General features: G+C 43.5%; 1 protein-coding gene across 1 annotated transcript in view; it reads right to left on the bottom strand.

The window, feature by feature from the left end:
- Nucleotides 1–3,191: 3,191 nt before the first annotated feature.
- Nucleotides 3,192–18,230, bottom strand: part of LOC115166812 (unconventional myosin-IXAa) — a 41,273-nt gene continuing 26,234 nt past the window's right edge. The window contains exons 17-28 of the mRNA XM_029720655.1: nucleotides 17,320–17,431; nucleotides 16,882–16,943; nucleotides 16,520–16,712; nucleotides 16,241–16,369; nucleotides 15,917–16,022; nucleotides 13,133–13,264; nucleotides 9,058–9,181; nucleotides 8,388–8,441; nucleotides 6,004–6,021; nucleotides 5,355–5,566; nucleotides 4,963–5,105; nucleotides 3,192–4,754 (exon numbers count right to left, since the gene is read on the bottom strand). Coding sequence (XP_029576515.1) covers nucleotides 4,261–4,754; nucleotides 4,963–5,105; nucleotides 5,355–5,566; nucleotides 6,004–6,021; nucleotides 8,388–8,441; nucleotides 9,058–9,181; nucleotides 13,133–13,264; nucleotides 15,917–16,022; nucleotides 16,241–16,369; nucleotides 16,520–16,712; nucleotides 16,882–16,943; nucleotides 17,320–17,431 — 1,779 coding nt within the window. The 3' untranslated portion in view covers nucleotides 3,192–4,260. The remainder of the gene's footprint in view (nucleotides 4,755–4,962; nucleotides 5,106–5,354; nucleotides 5,567–6,003; nucleotides 6,022–8,387; nucleotides 8,442–9,057; nucleotides 9,182–13,132; nucleotides 13,265–15,916; nucleotides 16,023–16,240; nucleotides 16,370–16,519; nucleotides 16,713–16,881; nucleotides 16,944–17,319; nucleotides 17,432–18,230) is intronic.

Below are 18,230 nucleotides of genomic sequence, written 5' to 3'. Positions count from 1 at the left end.
GATCGCTACACTGCCCCCTCTAAACGGGATGGCACGCCCCGTGCTTCGACCACATTAGCCCCTCACACGTACAGCCATACGTTCCGATGGCCTCACGGCTACCATCCCATTTTTAGACACCGATGTAGAGAACGGAGGGACAGGGAAGCAGAATGCAAACATCCTACGCATCACGCCAATAAGGGTAACCCACTTGGTGGGAATTGTAACGTGGCTCATATCTACCTAAAAGAGTCAGGATTTAAAACTAAATCATATTGTTTAACAGACACCCACTCTATACATGGATGTAATAAGACTTGTTACACAGCTCTGTAAATTCATGAATTATCTTTATTTTAGGATTTTTTAAGTCTAAACATATCCCTTTGGTAAATTTGTATCTTGACAAATCAGCCTGGCAGTTGTCCTGTTCAGTGCAGTCCAGTGGTCAGCTCAGGGTTGAAACATCAGAGTCACTCTTCGGACCAGTGGAGAGATGGAGAACACCAAGTACTATGCAGAGATCGGAGGACCACAGACAGGATACTGTCCCGGTATCTTCTTCCAGAGTGTTCAGACCAGAGCACAGAATTGTGGACCACGCTGACTGACAGAGATAAAAAGGAACTAACCTAACTTGCAGATGAATCAAGGTGCTTGATATTAGAGTTTGAGATCATTTTAATGCAACACCTAAGTATGTATATATGTATGGGAAAATATATTGCAGATGTGTGTCTCGCTACACATGGAATATGAAAGTAGACACAGAACATATATGTTTAGTGTACATGTCTATTTGTCTGTCACACTGACCAATAGGCCCCCATAGTTTTCAACAGCCAACAGACTTATTATTCTGTATCATAATTGATGTACAAGTCTATGGATTTGGACAGAGGGACTGTGTTATTTACTTACATGGCTGGAATGGACAGTTTACAAATGTCGAAGCTATTTGGAGCTTTGCCTTAAAGTGTATAGTAGGACATGTACTGTTATGGTTAGAGCTTTGTCAGGAAGTGTATATACCAGGACATGTACTGTTATGGTTAGAGCTTTGTCAGGAAGTGTATATACCAGGACATGTACTGTTATGGTTAGAGCTTTGTCAGGAAGTGTATATACCAGGACATGTACTGTTATGGTTAGAGCTTTGTCAGGAAGTGTATATACCAGGACATGTACTGTTATGGTTAGAGCTTTGTCAGGAAGTGTATATACCAGGACATGTACTGTTATGGTTAGAGCTTTGTCAGGAAGTGTATATACCAGGACATGTACTGTTATGGTTAGAGCTTTGTCAGGAAGTGTATATACCAGGACATGAACTGTTATGGTTAGAGCTTTGTCGGGAAGTGTATATACGAGGACATGTACTGTTATGGTTAGAGCTTTGTCAGGAAGTGTATATACGAGGACATGTACTGTTATGGTTAGAGCTTTGTCAGGAAGTGTATATACGAGGACATGTACTGTTATGGTTAGAGCTTTGTCAGGAAGTGTATATACTAGGACATGTACTGTTATGGTTAGAGCTTTGTCAGGAAGTGTATATACAAGGACATGTACTGTTATGGTTAGAGCTTTGTCAGGAAGTATACCAGGACATGTACTGTTATGGTTAGAGCTTTGTCGGGAAGTGTATATACGAGGACATGTACTGTTATGGTTAGAGCTTTGTCAGGAAGTGTATATACGAGGACATGTACTGTTATGGTTAGAGCTTTGTCAGGAAGTGTATATACGAGGACATGTACTGTTATGGTTAGAGCTTTGTCAGGAAGTGTATATACTAGGACATGTACTGTTATGGTTAGAGCTTTGTCAGGAAGTGTATATACAAGGACATGTACTGTTATGGTTAGAGCTTTGTCAGGAAGTATACCAGGACATGTACTGTTATGGTTAGAGCTTTGTCGGGAAGTGTATATACTAGGACATGTATTGTTATGGTTAGAGCTTTGTCAGGGAGTGTATATACGAGGACATGTACTGTTATGGTTAGAGAAAGAAGAACAAATAAGACCCATCAATATTAAGTGTATGTGAAGCACTCATATCGCATCTGGTGGAGATATTCCATCCCAACTGATTGATTAATACAGTAATTATTGTAAAGCATTATTATCATCATCATCATCATTAATAATAATAATTACAGGACTACCTGTAAGTAAAATGTCTTTAAGTCACTTTGGATAAAAGCGTCTGCTAAATGGCAAATGCAAATCTGATTCTGAACCTCTGAATTAAAGCTCATGCCAGTAGTATGCAGTATAAGAAAAATATTGTTTGGTACAACTACAGTAACAGTCAAATGTCTGGACACACCTACTCATCCAGGGTTGTTCTTTTATTTGTACTATTTTCTACATTGTAAAATAATAGTGAAGACATCAAAACTAGGAAATAGCACGTTATTGAAATTTTCCGGATTGACCAACCTTCATGTCTTAAAGTAACAATGGACCGTCATTTCTCTTTGCTTATTTGAGCTGTTCTTGTTATAATATGGACTTGGTCTTTTACCAAATAGGGCTATCTTCTGTATACCATCACTACCTTGTCACAACACAACTGATTGGCTTAAGAAGGAAAGAAATTCCACAAATTAACTTTTAACAAGGCACACCTGTTAATTGAAATGCATTCCAGGTGACTTCCTCATGAAGTTGGTTGAGAGAATACCAAGAGTGCGCAAGGTGGCTACTTTGAAGAATCTAAAATATATTTTGATTTGTTTAACACTTTTTTGGTCACTACATAATTCTGTGTTATTTCATAGTTTATGTCTTCACTATTATTCTACAATGTAGAAAATAGTAAAAAAATAAAATAAAAAAATAAAAAATCCTTTAATGAATAGGTGTCCAAACTTTTGACTGGTACTGTATAACTAACTTTTTCTTACACTGTAGGTATGAGGCCTTTTGACATTTTCCCCCTCAAACACTTAGAACTGTGAGGTGTTTGAATATCTTTTTTTAATTTTTTTTTATTATTAGTATTAAAAAAAACTTTTTTAGTCTCTGATAGCTGATAAGGAATTTATATTTCAACAAACTGAAAGGGGACTTTTGACTGTTGCCTGAAAAACAGCTGACTGTTCAACATGACAGCTCCACAAAACTATCCCAATAAAAATGTTAAACTAATACACCCAGAAAAAGAACAAGAAATGTTACGAATAATGACAGAAGACAAGAAAGTGCATGTTTGGTTGCTATTGAGTCCAACACTGAAATCTCAGGAAGACAAGGATTTTGGGGTAACATGTATCCAGAGCAAGGAGAATGGCATTTGTCCCATACATATTGTACTGTACATTCTAATTGTTGTATGGCTGTTAAGCTGTGAATGCAGTGATTTTATACACATCCGACATTCTTTACAGAGCTGGGATCCCCTTGGCTGGAATACACACCAGCTAACTTGGTCCCTTTCATGGCCGTATTTCCCTCAGGAGAGGAATGAAGCAGCACAAACTTAAACACATGAAGTGGTCTTCTCATACACACACGCACACAGCCTTTGTCCAATACCATACATCTCTGTCCAAGATACTCAAGAAAAAGATAAATATTTGACTTCAACTACCCAGCAGTTACTGGTGTTCCGGCTTTGTACAGTATTTATACCTTTATAATATAGTTATATAGATTTATACTTTCCATGAAATTAAAAATTTATTAAATAGGCTTAAGGGAAAAATACATTTGTAATAATAGTGGAACCACTGCTTACATTGATTGTTTTTAACTGTAAACTTTAAAGCAGCCAATGATTGAGATCTCAAGTTCATGGACACGGCAGCACTGTCAATGGCTCGGTAGCCTTTTTTCCCATCTTCTAGCCTCGTTCCACCTCCTAGTTTGCATTGGGACGTCAGCTCGGGAGATCTCCCGGATGCTGAGTAGTCCTCTCCCAGTGTCCCAGCATTCTCTTTTCTCTACCTTCCTGCTCCACACGTCCCCTCTCCCCTGGGCTGAGGGAGGCCCAGACCTGCAGAGGGACCACGGGGAGTGTGGTTGGCAGTTAAGGCCACAGGAGATCAACCCTTCTACTGGTTCCTCCTCTCCCACTCCCAGCCTGTCCCTCTCCTGTCTCTTTGAAGTGGACACACAGTACTGTGTGTACATGGCACTTGGGGGGACAGTTCTGCATCGTTGCGGACGTGGACTGAGAAAGGGTGAGCTGGAGTGTTTGAGGAAGGAGGTCAGATCGCATGCTCTTAGGGAGAGTGGGCTGTGACAAAGGAGGTGTTCCCACTGTCCTTCATACCATGAACTCATTGCTGCCGTACAAAACCCGCTGCTGGGGTAAGTCAGGTGGATCCCTGCTGCGGCCCCCACTGTCATGGGAGTGCCTCAAGGGTGAGTTCTTGGATCCTTTCAGTTTCTGTTTGCCCTTTTCCGGGTTGAAGGTGCCTCGGCTGGTGAACTGTGACCTCTCTTCGAACACCCCCTCCTGTTTGGCCGGGGGGGGACAGTCCATGCTGTCGCAGCGGGGAGGCTGGGTCAGGTACAAGCCCTGGGCAGAGCCAGAAGAGGGGGACTTGGAGCGGTAGCGAAAGTGGCGAGCTGTGGCCGCAGAGGAGGAAGAGGACGGGTGGAAGTGGGAGGAGGAGGAGAGGGAGGAGATGGTGGAACAGGAGTCCACTGAGTCCTGGGAGTCGGGTTGCCTGCGTAGGTTGCGGCGTCGGTGGCTCTTCCCCTCCGACCTCTTGGTTCGGGCAACGGGGGCCAGCGTGGGTTCTCTCTCTGAGGGACCTAAAAAGGTCAGCGGTCAGACCATGATGCAGGATACTATAGTAGCAGCAGTAGAAAACTATATGTTTCAACTAAATAAAACAAATGTTTTACTCATGTCTCTTTTTGCTACACAGAATTGTAGAGAGAAACTTAAAATATAACCACAAGTTGTAACAAGCATTTTCCAAACAGGTTGACCATGGTACGGTTTAATATCATGGTATACCGGAGAAGTAGGAGGTGGCTCCTTCAGTGTCCACGTTGAGGTTCTCGGAGCTGTCGGCCGTGCCGATGGACACCTCCGACTCCAGGGTCTCATCGTCTGATGCTCGCTGCTCCAAAGTCAGCATCTCAAAGGTTAGCTCCTCCCTGGGGTGACAAACATTGGTGAGGTCAATGCAGAAGGAAAACACACTGACAGTTTTAGTCATTCATTTTCCTCATTTTAGGTACACTTTGCCATTCATTTAAGATTCCTCAAATATCCTGTAGGTAAAGGTATAATACTGTATTTCTACATTTATTTTATAACATGCTTTTCATTGTACAACCATATCAGTTGCACATTGACTGAGGGCGCCCCCTAAATGCTACTGTAGGTATAATGCTATAAGGTACTTCTCTTTCTGCAGGCTCTCGATCTGCTCCGTCAGCACTCTCTCCTCCTGCTGCATGGCCAACTGCTGCTGCTCCGATACCTCAGGCTCCAGCCCCACCCCCACCTCCTCACCGCCGCTCTCCTGCATCACTGCACCCGTCACGGACGGCAGGCGCGGGCTAACCGGGGGCGAGGGTGTGTGGTAGCTGAACCGCCGTACGTGGCCCTTGCCCTGCGAAACAAAGCACAAAACAGTCAGTCAGGGAGAAGTTAGTGTTAGCTTATGTTAGCTTAGGCTAATGCCAGCGTTTGTCCTGGTGTAGGATTGTCCTGATTCATGACAAGAATAGCAAAGCAGGGGAAAATGACAGCATCTGGCAGCGAATTCTATTTCAGGTTGTATAGCCAGCAACTGTTACTCCTACTACCTAGGAGGGCCCTTCCACCAAGTTACATTGACGGGACGATAGACCATCAATCACCAGCACATGCAAAAAAACCTTTGTAATACCCAATTGTAATACTTGAAACATCAATGTTTCATAGTTCGCCTTTTAAACCCATAACGATCCAAAGACTCATGCTCCCCACACATGCAGTCTAGCAACCAGCAGTCACAGCAGATACCCAATCGCAAAATCATGTTGGATGCTGTGCAGCATGGGTTACCTTTTTGGCTGCATTTGGCTGCGTGGTACAAACAATTGAGAAGCAAAAGAGAACATAAAAGTGAAAATGAGGCCAAAGACACTGGACAGTATATGGTCCCTAACCTCTTACAAAGTCCTCCATAATGCTACCTTGTGATGATACACCAGGACATTCCTCCTGGAATTGCTTTAATACCAAAGAGCTGCTACGGTATACAGCACATGTAATTGGGAAGATCTTTGATTGGATCATGGGACAAGAAGCAGAAAAATCTAAGAAATGATATTATGAATAGGTTAATTTACATGATAAATTATATTAGGTTATATCACATGATATTACATAATAAGTCATCTAGCGTAGGACATCATTTCCCAAATTTTGACCCCAAGGTCAGGAGGAAATGGAGTAAGCAATCACATTTCTCAAATGTGTATTTTAGGATGAAACTGATTAAGTGTGATGATACACTTTATACTTTCTACAATATACTCTATAAACTTACAAATACAATAAAAATAACAACCCAACGTGGGTTTAGTAGATAGTAAACCAGACAATGACAAACATAAAATATGTAATTAAAATATGGAACTATAGGTTATGAAATCTTTATAACGTATTTGAGTTGGAACACTGTCAAATACAGAAAATCCTGTCAGAGTACAGCATAGTCAAAATCTAATGAACAAACATTTGCATGATTAAATTACAGTATGTCAATGTCTTGAACTTTCATCCTCAAGAGACCGTTGTATTATACAGTCAGGCTCACACAAAGAAATAGAGAGGGGAAAAAGCGAGAGGAGAGAGAGGGAAAAAGCGAGAGGAGAGAGAGGGGAAAAAGCGAGAGGAGAGAGAGAGGAAAAAGCGAGAGGAGAGCGAGGGAAAAGCGAGAGGAGAGAGCGAGGGAAAAGCGAGAGGAGAGAGCGAGGGAAAAGCGAGAGGAGAGAGCGAGGGAAAAGCGAGAGGAGAGAGAGAGGGAAGAGAGGGAGAGAGAGAGGGAAAAGCGAGAGGAGAGAGAGAGGGAAAAGCGAGAGGAGAGAGAGAGAGGGAAAAGCGAGAGGAGAGAGAGAGAGGGAAAAGCGAGAGGAGAGAGAGAGGGAAAAGCGAGAGGAGAGAGAGAGAGGGAAAAGCGAGAGGAGAGAGAGGGAAAAGCGAGAGGAGAGAGAGGGAAAAGCGAGAGGAGAGAGAGGAAAAAGCGAGAGGGGCGAGAGAGGAAAAGCGAGAGGAGAGAGAGGAAAAAGCGAGAGGAGAGAGAGGAAAAAGCGAGAGGAGAGAGAGAGGGAAAAGCGAGAGGAGAGAGAGAGGGAAAAGCGAGAGGAGAGAGAGGGAAAAGCGAGAGGAGAGAGAGGGAAAAGCGAGAGGGGCGAGAGGAAAAAGCGAGAGGAGAGAGAGAGGAAAAAGCGAGAGGAGAGAGAGAGGAAAAAGCGAGAGGAGAGAGAGGAAAAAGCGAGAGGAGAGAGAGGAAAAAGCGAGAGGAGAGAGAGGAAAAAGCGAGAGGAGAGAGAGGGAAAAGCGAGAGGGGCGAGAGAGGAAAAAGCGAGAGGAGAGAGAGGAAAAAGCGAGAGGAGAGAGAGGGAAAAGCGAGAGGAGAGAGAAGAAAAAGCGAGAGGAGAGAGAGAAGAAAAAGCGAGAGGAGAGAGAGAGGAAAAAGCGAGAGGAGAGAGAGGGAAAAGCGAGAGGAGAGAGAGAAGAAAAAGCGAGAGGAGAGAGAGAAGAAAAAGCGAGAGGAGAGAGAGAAGAAAAAGCGAGAGGAGAGAGAGAGGAAAAAGCGAGAGGAGAGAGAGAGGAAAAAGCGAGAGGAGAGAGAGGGAAAAGCGAGAGGAGAGAGAGAAGAAAAAGCGAGAGGAGAGAGAGGGAAAAGCGAGAGGAGAGAGAGGGAAAAGCGAGAGGAGAGAGAGGAAAAAGCGAGAGGAGAGAGGGAAAAGCGAGAGGAGAGAGAGGAAAAAGCGAGAGGAGAGAGAGAAGAAAAAGCGAGAGGAGAGAGAGGGAAAAGCGAGAGGAGAGAGAGGGAAAAGCGAGAGGAGAGAGAGGAAAAAGCGAGAGGAGAGAGAGGGAAAAGCCAGAGAGGAAAGAGAGGAAAAAGCCAGAAAGGCGAGAGAGAGGAAAAAGCCAGAGAGGCGAGAGAGGGGGCGAGAGAGGGATCGAGAGATGGATCGAGAGATGGATCGAGAGATGAGAGCCAGAGAGCAGAGAGAGAGAAAGTGAGAGATGGAAGGTCAGCCAGACATGGACAAAGTGAGGTGGCGCCATGTTGTTTGGAAGGAGGACACCGGGCAGACCTCGGCATTAGGACAAGGTGGGCACTGTGAGCAGTGATCAATGCCACAACAAAATAGCTGACAGCTGTGACTATGATCAGGCGAGCCTGGGCTTGGTAACAGTGAGTGGATACATACCGGGACAGAACTGCGGGATATGGTCATAAATCTAACAGCAATTAGTACAGGTTTCTGGATTAGGAAGGAAAGACAGGAAGGGGAATGACAGGATTAAAATGGGAGAAAACAGAGTTAGTGTGAAGAGGAGGTGGTTCAAAGTAGTAGCTAGTTGGGGGGTTTCATTTAAGAACAGTGTTTTAACAGGATAAGTTAGCTAGTTGGGGGGTTTCATTTAAGAACAGTGTTTTAACAGGATAAGTTAGCTAGTTGGGGGGTTTCATTTAAGAACAGTGTTTTAACAGGATAAGTTAGCTAGTTGGGGGGTTTCATTTAAGAACAGTGTTTTTAACAGGATAAGTTAGCTAGTTGGGGGGTTTCATTTAAGAACAGTGTTTTAACAGGATAAGTTAGCTAGTTGGGGGGTTTCATTTAAGAACAGTGTTTTTAACAGGATAAGTTAGCTAGTTGGGGGGTTTCATTTAAGAACAGTGTTTTTAACAGGATAAGTTAGCTAGTTGGGGGGTTTCATTTAAGAACAGTGTTTTTAACAGGATAAGTTAGCTAGTTGGGGGGTTTCATTTAAGAACAGTGTTTTAACAGGATAAGTTAGCTAGTTGATGGGAGTTGATGTCTTGTCAAATACAGTCTATGGATAGTGGTGATGAACAGCTATAACTTTTGACTTTACCATTGATCTCCGAATGAGGGTCAACCTGCACTTGGCTTTGTTCTCGGCAAACTCCAGACTGTTGATGTCCTTTAGCCGGGCGCAGTACTTATTCATCTGCTCTCCGATGATGAGCTCCACACACCTAGAACAGGAAGAGCCATGGTCACATTACAGTCTAGTACTACATCTATATAATCCTATAGTAGCAGCAGTAGACGACTATAGTAGCAGCAGTAGACGACTATAGTAGCAGCAGTAGACGACTATAGCAGCAGCAGCAGACGACTATAGCAGCAGCAGCAGACGACTATAGCAGCAGCAGCAGACGACTATAGCAGCAGCAGCAGACTACTATAGCAGCAGCAGCAGACTACTATAGCAGCAGCAGCAGACTACTATAGCAGCAGCAGCAGACTACTATAGCAGCAGCAGCAGACTACTATAGCAGCAGCAGCAGACGACTATAGCAGCAGCAGCAGACTACTATAGCAGCAGCAGGATACTATAGCAGCAGCAGCAGGATACTATAGCAGCAGCAGCAGCAGGATACTATAGCAGCAGCAGCAGCAGGATACTATAGCAGCAGCAGCAGCAGGATACTATAGTAGCAGCAGCAGCAGGATACTATAGTAGCAGCAGCAGGATACTATAGTAGCAGCAGCAGTAGACTACTATAGTAGCAGCAGTAAACTACTATAGCAGCAGCAGCAAACTACTATAGCAGCAGCAGCAAACTACTATAGCAGCAGCAGCAGACGACTACTATAGCAGCAGCAGCAGACGACTACTATAGCAGCAGCAGCAGCAGACGACTACTATAGCAGCAGCAGCAGACGACTACTATAGCAGCAGCAGCAGACGACTACTATAGCAGCAGCAGCAGACGACTACTATAGCAGCAGCAGCAGACGACTACTATAGCAGCAGCAGCAGACGACTACTATAGCAGCAGCAGCAGACGACTACTATAGCAGCAGCAGCAGACGACTACTATAGCAGCAGCAGCAGACGACTACTATAGCAGCAGCAGCAGACGACTACTATAGCAGCAGCAGCAGACGACTACTATAGCAGCAGCAGCAGACGACTATAGCAGCAGCAGACGACTATAGTAGCAGCAGCAGCAGACGACTATAGTAGCAGCAGCAGCAGACGACTATAGCAGCAGCAGCAGACGACTATAGCAGCAGCAGCAGACGACTATAGCAGCAGCAGCAGACGACTATAGCAGCAGCAGCAGACGACTATAGCAGCAGCAGCAGACGACTATAGCAGCAGCAGCAGCAGGATACTATAGCAGCAGCAGCAGCAGTAGACTATAGCAGCAGCAGCAGTAGACTATAGCAGCAGCAGCAGTAGACTATAGCAGCAGCAGCAGTAGACTATAGCAGCAGCAGCAGACTACTATAGCAGCAGCAGCAGACGACTATAGCAGCAGCAGCAGACGACTATAGCAGCAGCAGCAGGATACTATAGCAGCAGCAGGATACTATAGCAGCAGCAGCAGACTACTATAGCAGCAGCAGCAGGATACTATAGCAGCAGCAGCAGGATACTATAGCAGCAGCAGCAGACTACTATAGCAGCAGCAGCAGGATACTATAGCAGCAGCAGCAGGATACTATAGCAGCAGCAGCAGACTACTATAGCAGCAGCAGCAGACTACTATAGCAGCAGCAGCAGACTACTATAGCAGCAGCAGCAGGATACTATAGCAGCAGCAGCAGGATACTATAGCAGCAGCAGCAGGATACTATAGCAGCAGCAGCAGGATACTATAGCAGCAGCAGCAGCAGCAGGATACTATAGCAGCAGCAGCAGGATACTATAGCAGCAGCAGCAGGATACTATAGCAGCAGCAGCAGACTACTATAGTAGCAGCAGCAGGAAACTATAGTAGCAGCAGCAGGATACTATAGCAGCAGCAGCAGGATACTATAGTAGCAGCAGGAAACTATAGTAGCAGCAGGAGCAGGATACTATAGTAGCAGCAGGAAACTACAGTAGCAGCAGGATACTATAGTAGCAGCAGGAAACTATAGTAGCAGCAGGAAACTATAGTAGCAGCAGGAAACTATAGTAGCAGCAGGAAACTATAGTAGCAGCAGGAAACTATAGTAGCAGCAGCAGCAGGATACTATAGTAGCAGCAGGATACTATAGTAGCAGCAGGATACTATAGTAGCAGCAGGATACTATAGTAGCAGCAGGAAACTATAGTAGCAGCAGGAAACTATAGTAGCAGCAGGATACTATAGTAGCAGCAGCAGCAGGATACTATAGTAGCAGCAGGATACTATAGTAGCAGCAGGATACTATAGTAGCAGCAGGATACTATAGTAGCAGCAGGAAACTATAGTAGCAGCAGGAAACTATAGTAGCAGCAGGAAACTATAGTAGCAGCAGGAAACTATAGTAGCAGCAGGAAACTATAGTAGCAGCAGGAAACTATAGTAGCAGCAGGATACTATAGTAGCAGCAGGATACTATAGTAGCAGCAGGATACTATAGTAGCAGCAGGATACTATAGTAGCAGCAGGAAACTATAGTAGCAGCAGGAAACTATAGTAGCAGCAGGAGCAGGATACTATAGTAGCAGCAGGATACTATAGTAGCAGCAGCAGGATACTATAGTAGCAGCAGCAGGAAACTATAGTAGCAGCAGCAGGAAACTATAGTAGCAGCAGCAGGAAACTATAGTAGCAGCAGCAGGAAACTATAGTAGCAGCAGCAGGAAACTATAGTAGCAGCAGCAGGAAACTATAGTAGCAGCAGCAGGAAACTATAGTAGCAGCAGCAGTAAACTATAGTAGCAGCAGTAGGATACTATAGTAGCAGCAGCAGGATACTATAGTAGCAGCAGCAGGATACTATAGTAGCAGCAGCAGGATACTATAGCAGCAGCAGCAGGATACTATAGTAGCAGCAGCAGGATACTATAGTAGCAGCAGCAGGATACTATAGCAGCAGCAGCAGGATACTATAGCAGCAGCAGCAGGAAACTATAGTAGCAGCAGGAAACTATAGTAGCAGCAGCAGCAGGATACTATAGTAGCAGCAGTAGAATACTATAGTAGCAGTAGTAGAATACTATAGTAGCAGTAGGATACTATATTAGCAGTAGTAGGATACTATAGTAGCAGTAGGATACTATAGTAGCAGTAGTAGGATACTATATTAGCAGTAGTAGAATACTATATTAGCAGTAGGATACTATAGTAGCAGTAGAATACTATATTAGCAGTAGGATACTATAGTAGCAGTAGTAGGATACTATATTAGCAGTAGGATACTATAGTAGCAGCAGCAGACTATAGTAGCAGTAGGATACTATAGTAGCAGTAGTAGGATACTATATTAGCAGTAGGATACTATATTAGCAGTAGGATACTTTAGTAGCAGTAGGATACTATAGTAGCAGTAGGATACTATAGTAGCAGCAGTAGACAACTATAGTAGCAGTAGTAGAATACTATAGTAGCAGTAGTAGAATACTATAGTAGCAGTAGTAGGATACTATATTAGCAGTAGGATACTATAGTAGCAGTAGGATACTATAGTAGCAGTAGGATACTATAGTAGCAGTAGTAGGATACTATATTAGCAGTAGACAACTATAGTAGCAGTAGGATACTATATTAGCAGCAGGATAATATAGTAGCAGTAGGATACTATAGTAGCAGCAGTAGACAACTATAGTAGCAGTAGACAACTATAGTAGCAGTAGTAGGATACTATAGTAGCAGTAGGATACTATAGTAGCAGTAGGATACTATATTAGCAGCAGGATACTATAGTAGCAGTAGGATACTATAGTAGCAGCAGTAGACAACTATAGTAGCAGTAGTAGAATACTATAGTAGCAGTAGTAGGATACTATATTAGCAGTAGAATACTATAGTAGCAGTAGGATACTATAGTAGCAGTAGTAGGATACTATATTAGCAGTAGACAACTATAGTAGCAGTAGTAGAATACTATAGTAGGAGTAGTAGGATACTATATTAGCAGTAGACAACTATAGTAGCAGTAGTAGAATACTATAGTAGCAGTAGTAGGATACTATATTAGCAGCAGTAGGATTGTGGTCTCACGCTGTGGTCTTGCCGATGTCCTGGACACTCTGCAGGGGGTCGATGGTGTCGGGGCAGCGGAGGATGCAGGGGGCGAAGACAATGGCCAGGGCGTTGGCCGACATACGGTTGGTGTCCTCCTGCCCTGCGATCCTGGAGAATACACCAAACAAAAACAGTGCCTTCAGAAAGTATTCATCACACCTCTTGACTTGTTCCACATGCTGTTGGTTTATAGCCTGGATTTAAAATGAGATTAAATTGAGATTGAGTCACTGACGCAATACCCCATAATGTCAAAGTGGAAATATGTTTTTAGATCTATTTTTTAAATGTATTAAAAATGAAAAGGTGAAAATGTTTGACTCAATAACTATTCAACCCCTTTGTTATGGTAAGCATAAATAAATGCAGGAGAAAAATAGTAAGTTGCATGGAGTCTGTGTGCAATAATAGTGTTTAACATGATTTTTGAATGACTACCTCATCTCTGTACCCCACACATACAATTATCTTTAAGGTCCCTCAGTTGAGCAATGAATTTCAAACAAAGATTCAATCAAAGAACAGGGATGTTTTCCAATACCTCTCAAAGAGCCCCTATTGATAGATGGGTAAAACAAAAGAAAAGCAGACATTGAATATCCCTTTGAGCATGGTGAAGTTATTAGCTACACTTTGGGTGGTGTATCAATACACTCAGTCACGACAAATATACAGGCGTCCTTCCTATTACAGTTGCCGGAGAGGAAGGAAACTGCTCAGGGATTTCACCATGAGGCCAGTGGGGATTTTAAAACAGTTACAGAGTTTAATAGCTGTGAAGAGAGAAAACGGAAGATGGATCAACAACATTGTATTTACTCCACAATACTAACCTAAATGACAGGAGGGAACAGAAGGAAGGCTGTACAGAATAAAACATATTCTAAAACATGCATCCTGCTCGCAATAAGGCACAACTCTTTATATTTTCAAACATGGTATTGGCTGCATCATATTATGGGTATGCTTTTCATCAGCAAGGACTAGAGAGTTTAAAAATAATAAAAATACATGGATTAGAGCTTAGCACAGGCAAAACCTTGAAGGAAAACCTGGTTCAGTCTGCTTTCCAACAGACACTGGGAGAAAAATGTAAGTTTCAGTACAATAACCTAAAAAACAAATATACACTGGAGTTGCTTACCAAGATTGACATTGAATGTTCCTGAGTAGCCTAGTTACAGTTACAGACGTAAAACCGTCTTGAAAATCTAATGGGAAGACTTGAAAATGGCTGTCTCGTAGAAATCAACAACCAACTTGACAGAGCTTGAAGAATATTGTACAATCCAGGTGTGCAAAGCTCTTAGAGACTTACCCAGAAAGACTCACAGCTGTAATCTCTGCCAAATGTGATTCTAACATGTATTGACTCAGGGGTGTGAATACTTACAGTACCAGTCAAAAGTTTGGATACACTTACTCATTCCAGGGTTTTTATTTTTTTTCATTGTAGAATAATAGTGAAGACATCAAAACTATGAAATAGCATATGAAATCATGTAGTAACCCAAAAAGTGTTAAATAAATCTAAAATATGTTTTATATTTGAGATTCTTCAAAGTAGCCACCCTTTGCCTTGATGACAGCTTTGCACACTCTTGGCATTCTCTCAACCAGCTTCATGAGGTAGTCACCTGGAATGCTTTTCCAACAGTCTTGAAGGAGTTCCCACATATGCTGAGCACTTGTTGGCTGCTTTTCCTTCACTCTGCGGTCCAACTCATCCCAAACCATCTCAATTGGGTTGAGGTTGGGTGATTGTGGAGGCCAGGTCATCTGATGCAACACTCCATCACTATCCTTATTGGTGAAATAGCCCTTACCCAGCCTGGAGGTGTGTGTTGGGTCATTGTCCTGTTGAAAAGTAAATGATAGTCCCGCTAAGTGCAAATCAAAGGGAATGACATCGCTTCAGAATGCTGTGGTAGACATGCATCAGATGACCTGGCCTCCACAATCACCCAACCTCAACCCAATTGAGATGGTTTGGGATGAGTTGGACCGCAGAGTGAAGGAAAAGCAGCCAACAAGTGCTCAGCATATGTGGGAACTCCTTCAAGACTGTTGGAAAAGCATTCCAGGTGACTACCTCATGAAGCTGGTTGAGAGAATGCCAAGAGTGTGCAAAGCTGTCATCAAGGCAAAGGGTGACTACTTTGAAGAATCTAAAATATAAATATATTTTCATTTGTTTAACACTTTTTTGTTTATTACATGATTCCATATGTGTTATTTAATCGTTTTGATGTCTTCACTATTATTCTACAACGTAGAAAATAGTAAAAATAAAGAAAACCCTTGAATGAGTAGGTGTGTCCAAACTTTTGACTGGTCCTGTATGTAAATTACATATTTCTGTATTTAATTTTCAATACATTTGCTAAAATACAAAAATCCAAACATGTTTTCACTTTTTCATTATGGGGTAGTGTGTGTAGATGGATGAGGGGAAAAAAATATTTAAACCATTTTGAATTCAGGCTGTAACAACAAAATGTGGAATAAGTCAAGGGGTATGAATACTTTGTGAAGGCACTGCAGTATAATACATGTGTGAAGTTTGGTTCCAACTTCTTACTAAAGATTATCACCTTTAGTAAGAAGTTGGAACCAAACTTCAAACTTCACTTAAGAGTTAGGACATTACAGAAATGTTCTGTTATTGGATGAATCTTCTCTCTTGCATTTTCCTTTTGATGTGACGTACAACTGCTACAGCAGATACTAGTGCAATAGAGGGAGGAGAAAGTCTGTTACCTAACTAGGTGGAAGAAGAGCCGTTCCAGAGTGTTGAGGTGAGTTCTACTGAGCTGGTCGATAATAGAGTAGACCCCTCGAATCACCTCCTTCTTGTCCTGCAGGCCTGTAAACACATTCACCACCAAACATATTGATGAAATTTTTCATGGGGTTTTGAATCAGTTTTTGATATATTCATCTGAAATAAAATCTCCTGTTGTAGGTCAGTGAGAGAAGTTATTTTCAATGTCCATCAATGATGTTGAACTACATACATAAATAAAATAAGTAAGGAGTAAACATTTATCAGAAATTAAATGACAGGAAGGTAGGAGTATTTACACATGGCGCGTAGGAACTCCTCGTATAGTTCAAAGGTCATAAGCGGATTGGGCAAGTCCCGGAGCCACTGCTTGAAGACACTAGCAATAACGTGGATGTTGTAGTCATCCAGGTTCATGCCGTTCACGTCTGTGTGGACAAACGGCCAAAATGTCAGAATGAAACAAGAATCCCGGGTTGAAGTTAGCGTTAGCCTTTAGCATTGACATTTTCATTTGCAAATAGCCATTAGCGTAACTAGATGCCTCACCCTGGTCTCTGTTAGCATGTATACAGTACCTGTGTCCAGTCCCTGCTTGAGCTCTTTGATCTTATTGGTGGAGCCAGACTTCCTATAGATGCCCTCGGTGTAGAGGCCATGCATCTCAATGTAGTTGATGAGCTTCTCCACCACCAGGGGCACTGTCCTCTCCTCGTTGGTCAGACGGGACACCTCCACCCCAAACTGCCTGGACGACAGCTCTGGGTCGTACTGCGCACACACACAGACACAAAAAGAGATGTAGGAGCGCATGTGGACACACTGACTCACTAACACACACACACACACACACACACACACACACACACACACACACACACACACACAGCTTCTACCGAATACATATTAATGTATGTTGATCTAGTCGTGGTAGCCTTACCTTTTTGCTGCATTTGGTGGTCAACTTCAGGCAGCACTTTCTGTGGCAGGCGTAGCGACACACTGGATAAACACAGCCAGAGAAATGCAAGTCAGCGGCATTTTCCACGGAAAGACAGTGCCTCCGCATTGTTAACATGGGAGGAAAAACAAAAGGTTATGGCCGCTCACTAACTGGCTACAGGGCTAAGAGACAGACACAACATTGGCCAGGGAGGAGAAAACATCCTTTCTGACTGCTGCTTGAGAAAACTGTGGAGGATGAGGAGCTGCAGACCACATGAGTCCAGTTGAACACAATCTGATTAGTAGGAGGGGTTAGGAGGGGCCACAGCTCAACGCTTGGCCAAAGGGCCGCTGAGGACGTGCACAGTAATAACGTGTTTGTGTGTGTGCTTGCATGCCTGTGTTGTGTGTGTGTGTGCGCACAAGTACTCACATTTGCAGACGCAGGCCCTGTCCATCATCCAGATGAGAGAGGAGCAGTACTCGCAGTAGGTGGGAATGCTGTACTGGGTGGCCTTGAAGATGTGGCCATTATGTTCCTCCACCTGTAGGGGGCAGCAGAGAGCAGGTGAGAAAAGAGCCAAGGAGAGTTTATGTTAACATGAATTCTTTCTATAGTCTCCGACTCTCCTGTTTATTCTAGTTACTAGCCTATTTCCTTTTTTTCTAAAGGGCAGTTAGAAGCATGGCTGACAGGAGGTTAACATGTTTTAAATGGAGACGAGCAGCAACGCAGATGTTGCATAGTAGTGCAATGCAAGACGATGCACTCACAGAATATCAGAGTATCACAGAGTATCTGCGCATGTCCACGGATGCGGTTCAATCTGCTACAGTGTGATAGCTGCAGGAACAAAACAGCGGAGAACTTTCGCCTCGTGCTTCAATGCTTTTAGTTGTTGCGGAAATTGGCCCGATATTTCTGTTTACTTCGTGCATCACTGACTATACCTTTTTTTAATTTAATTGTAATTTTTTTTTATTATAGATTTTTTTTTTCTCCCCTTTTTCTCCCCAATTGGTAGTTAGTCTTGTCTCATCGCTGCAACTCCCGCACGGACTCTGGAGAGGTGAAGGTCGAGAGCTGTGCTTCCTCCGAAACACAACCCAACCAAGCCGCACTGCTTATTGACACAATGCCCACTTAACCCGGAAGCTAGCCGAACCAATGTGTCGGAGGAAACACCGTACACCTGGTGACCGTGTCAGCGTACACTGCGCCCGGCCCGCCACAGGAGTCGCTAGTGCGCGATGGGACAAGGATATCCCTGCCGGCCAAACCCTCCCCTAACCCGGACGACGCTGGGCCAATTGTGCGCCACCTCATGGGTCTCCCGGTCGCGG

Source organism: Salmo trutta, chromosome 29, assembly GCF_901001165.1.
Source record: "Salmo trutta chromosome 29, fSalTru1.1, whole genome shotgun sequence".
Taxonomy (NCBI): Eukaryota; Metazoa; Chordata; class Actinopteri; order Salmoniformes; family Salmonidae; genus Salmo; species Salmo trutta.
Note: the sequence above shows the minus strand (reverse complement) of the source record. Positions and strands in the feature narration are given on the sequence as shown.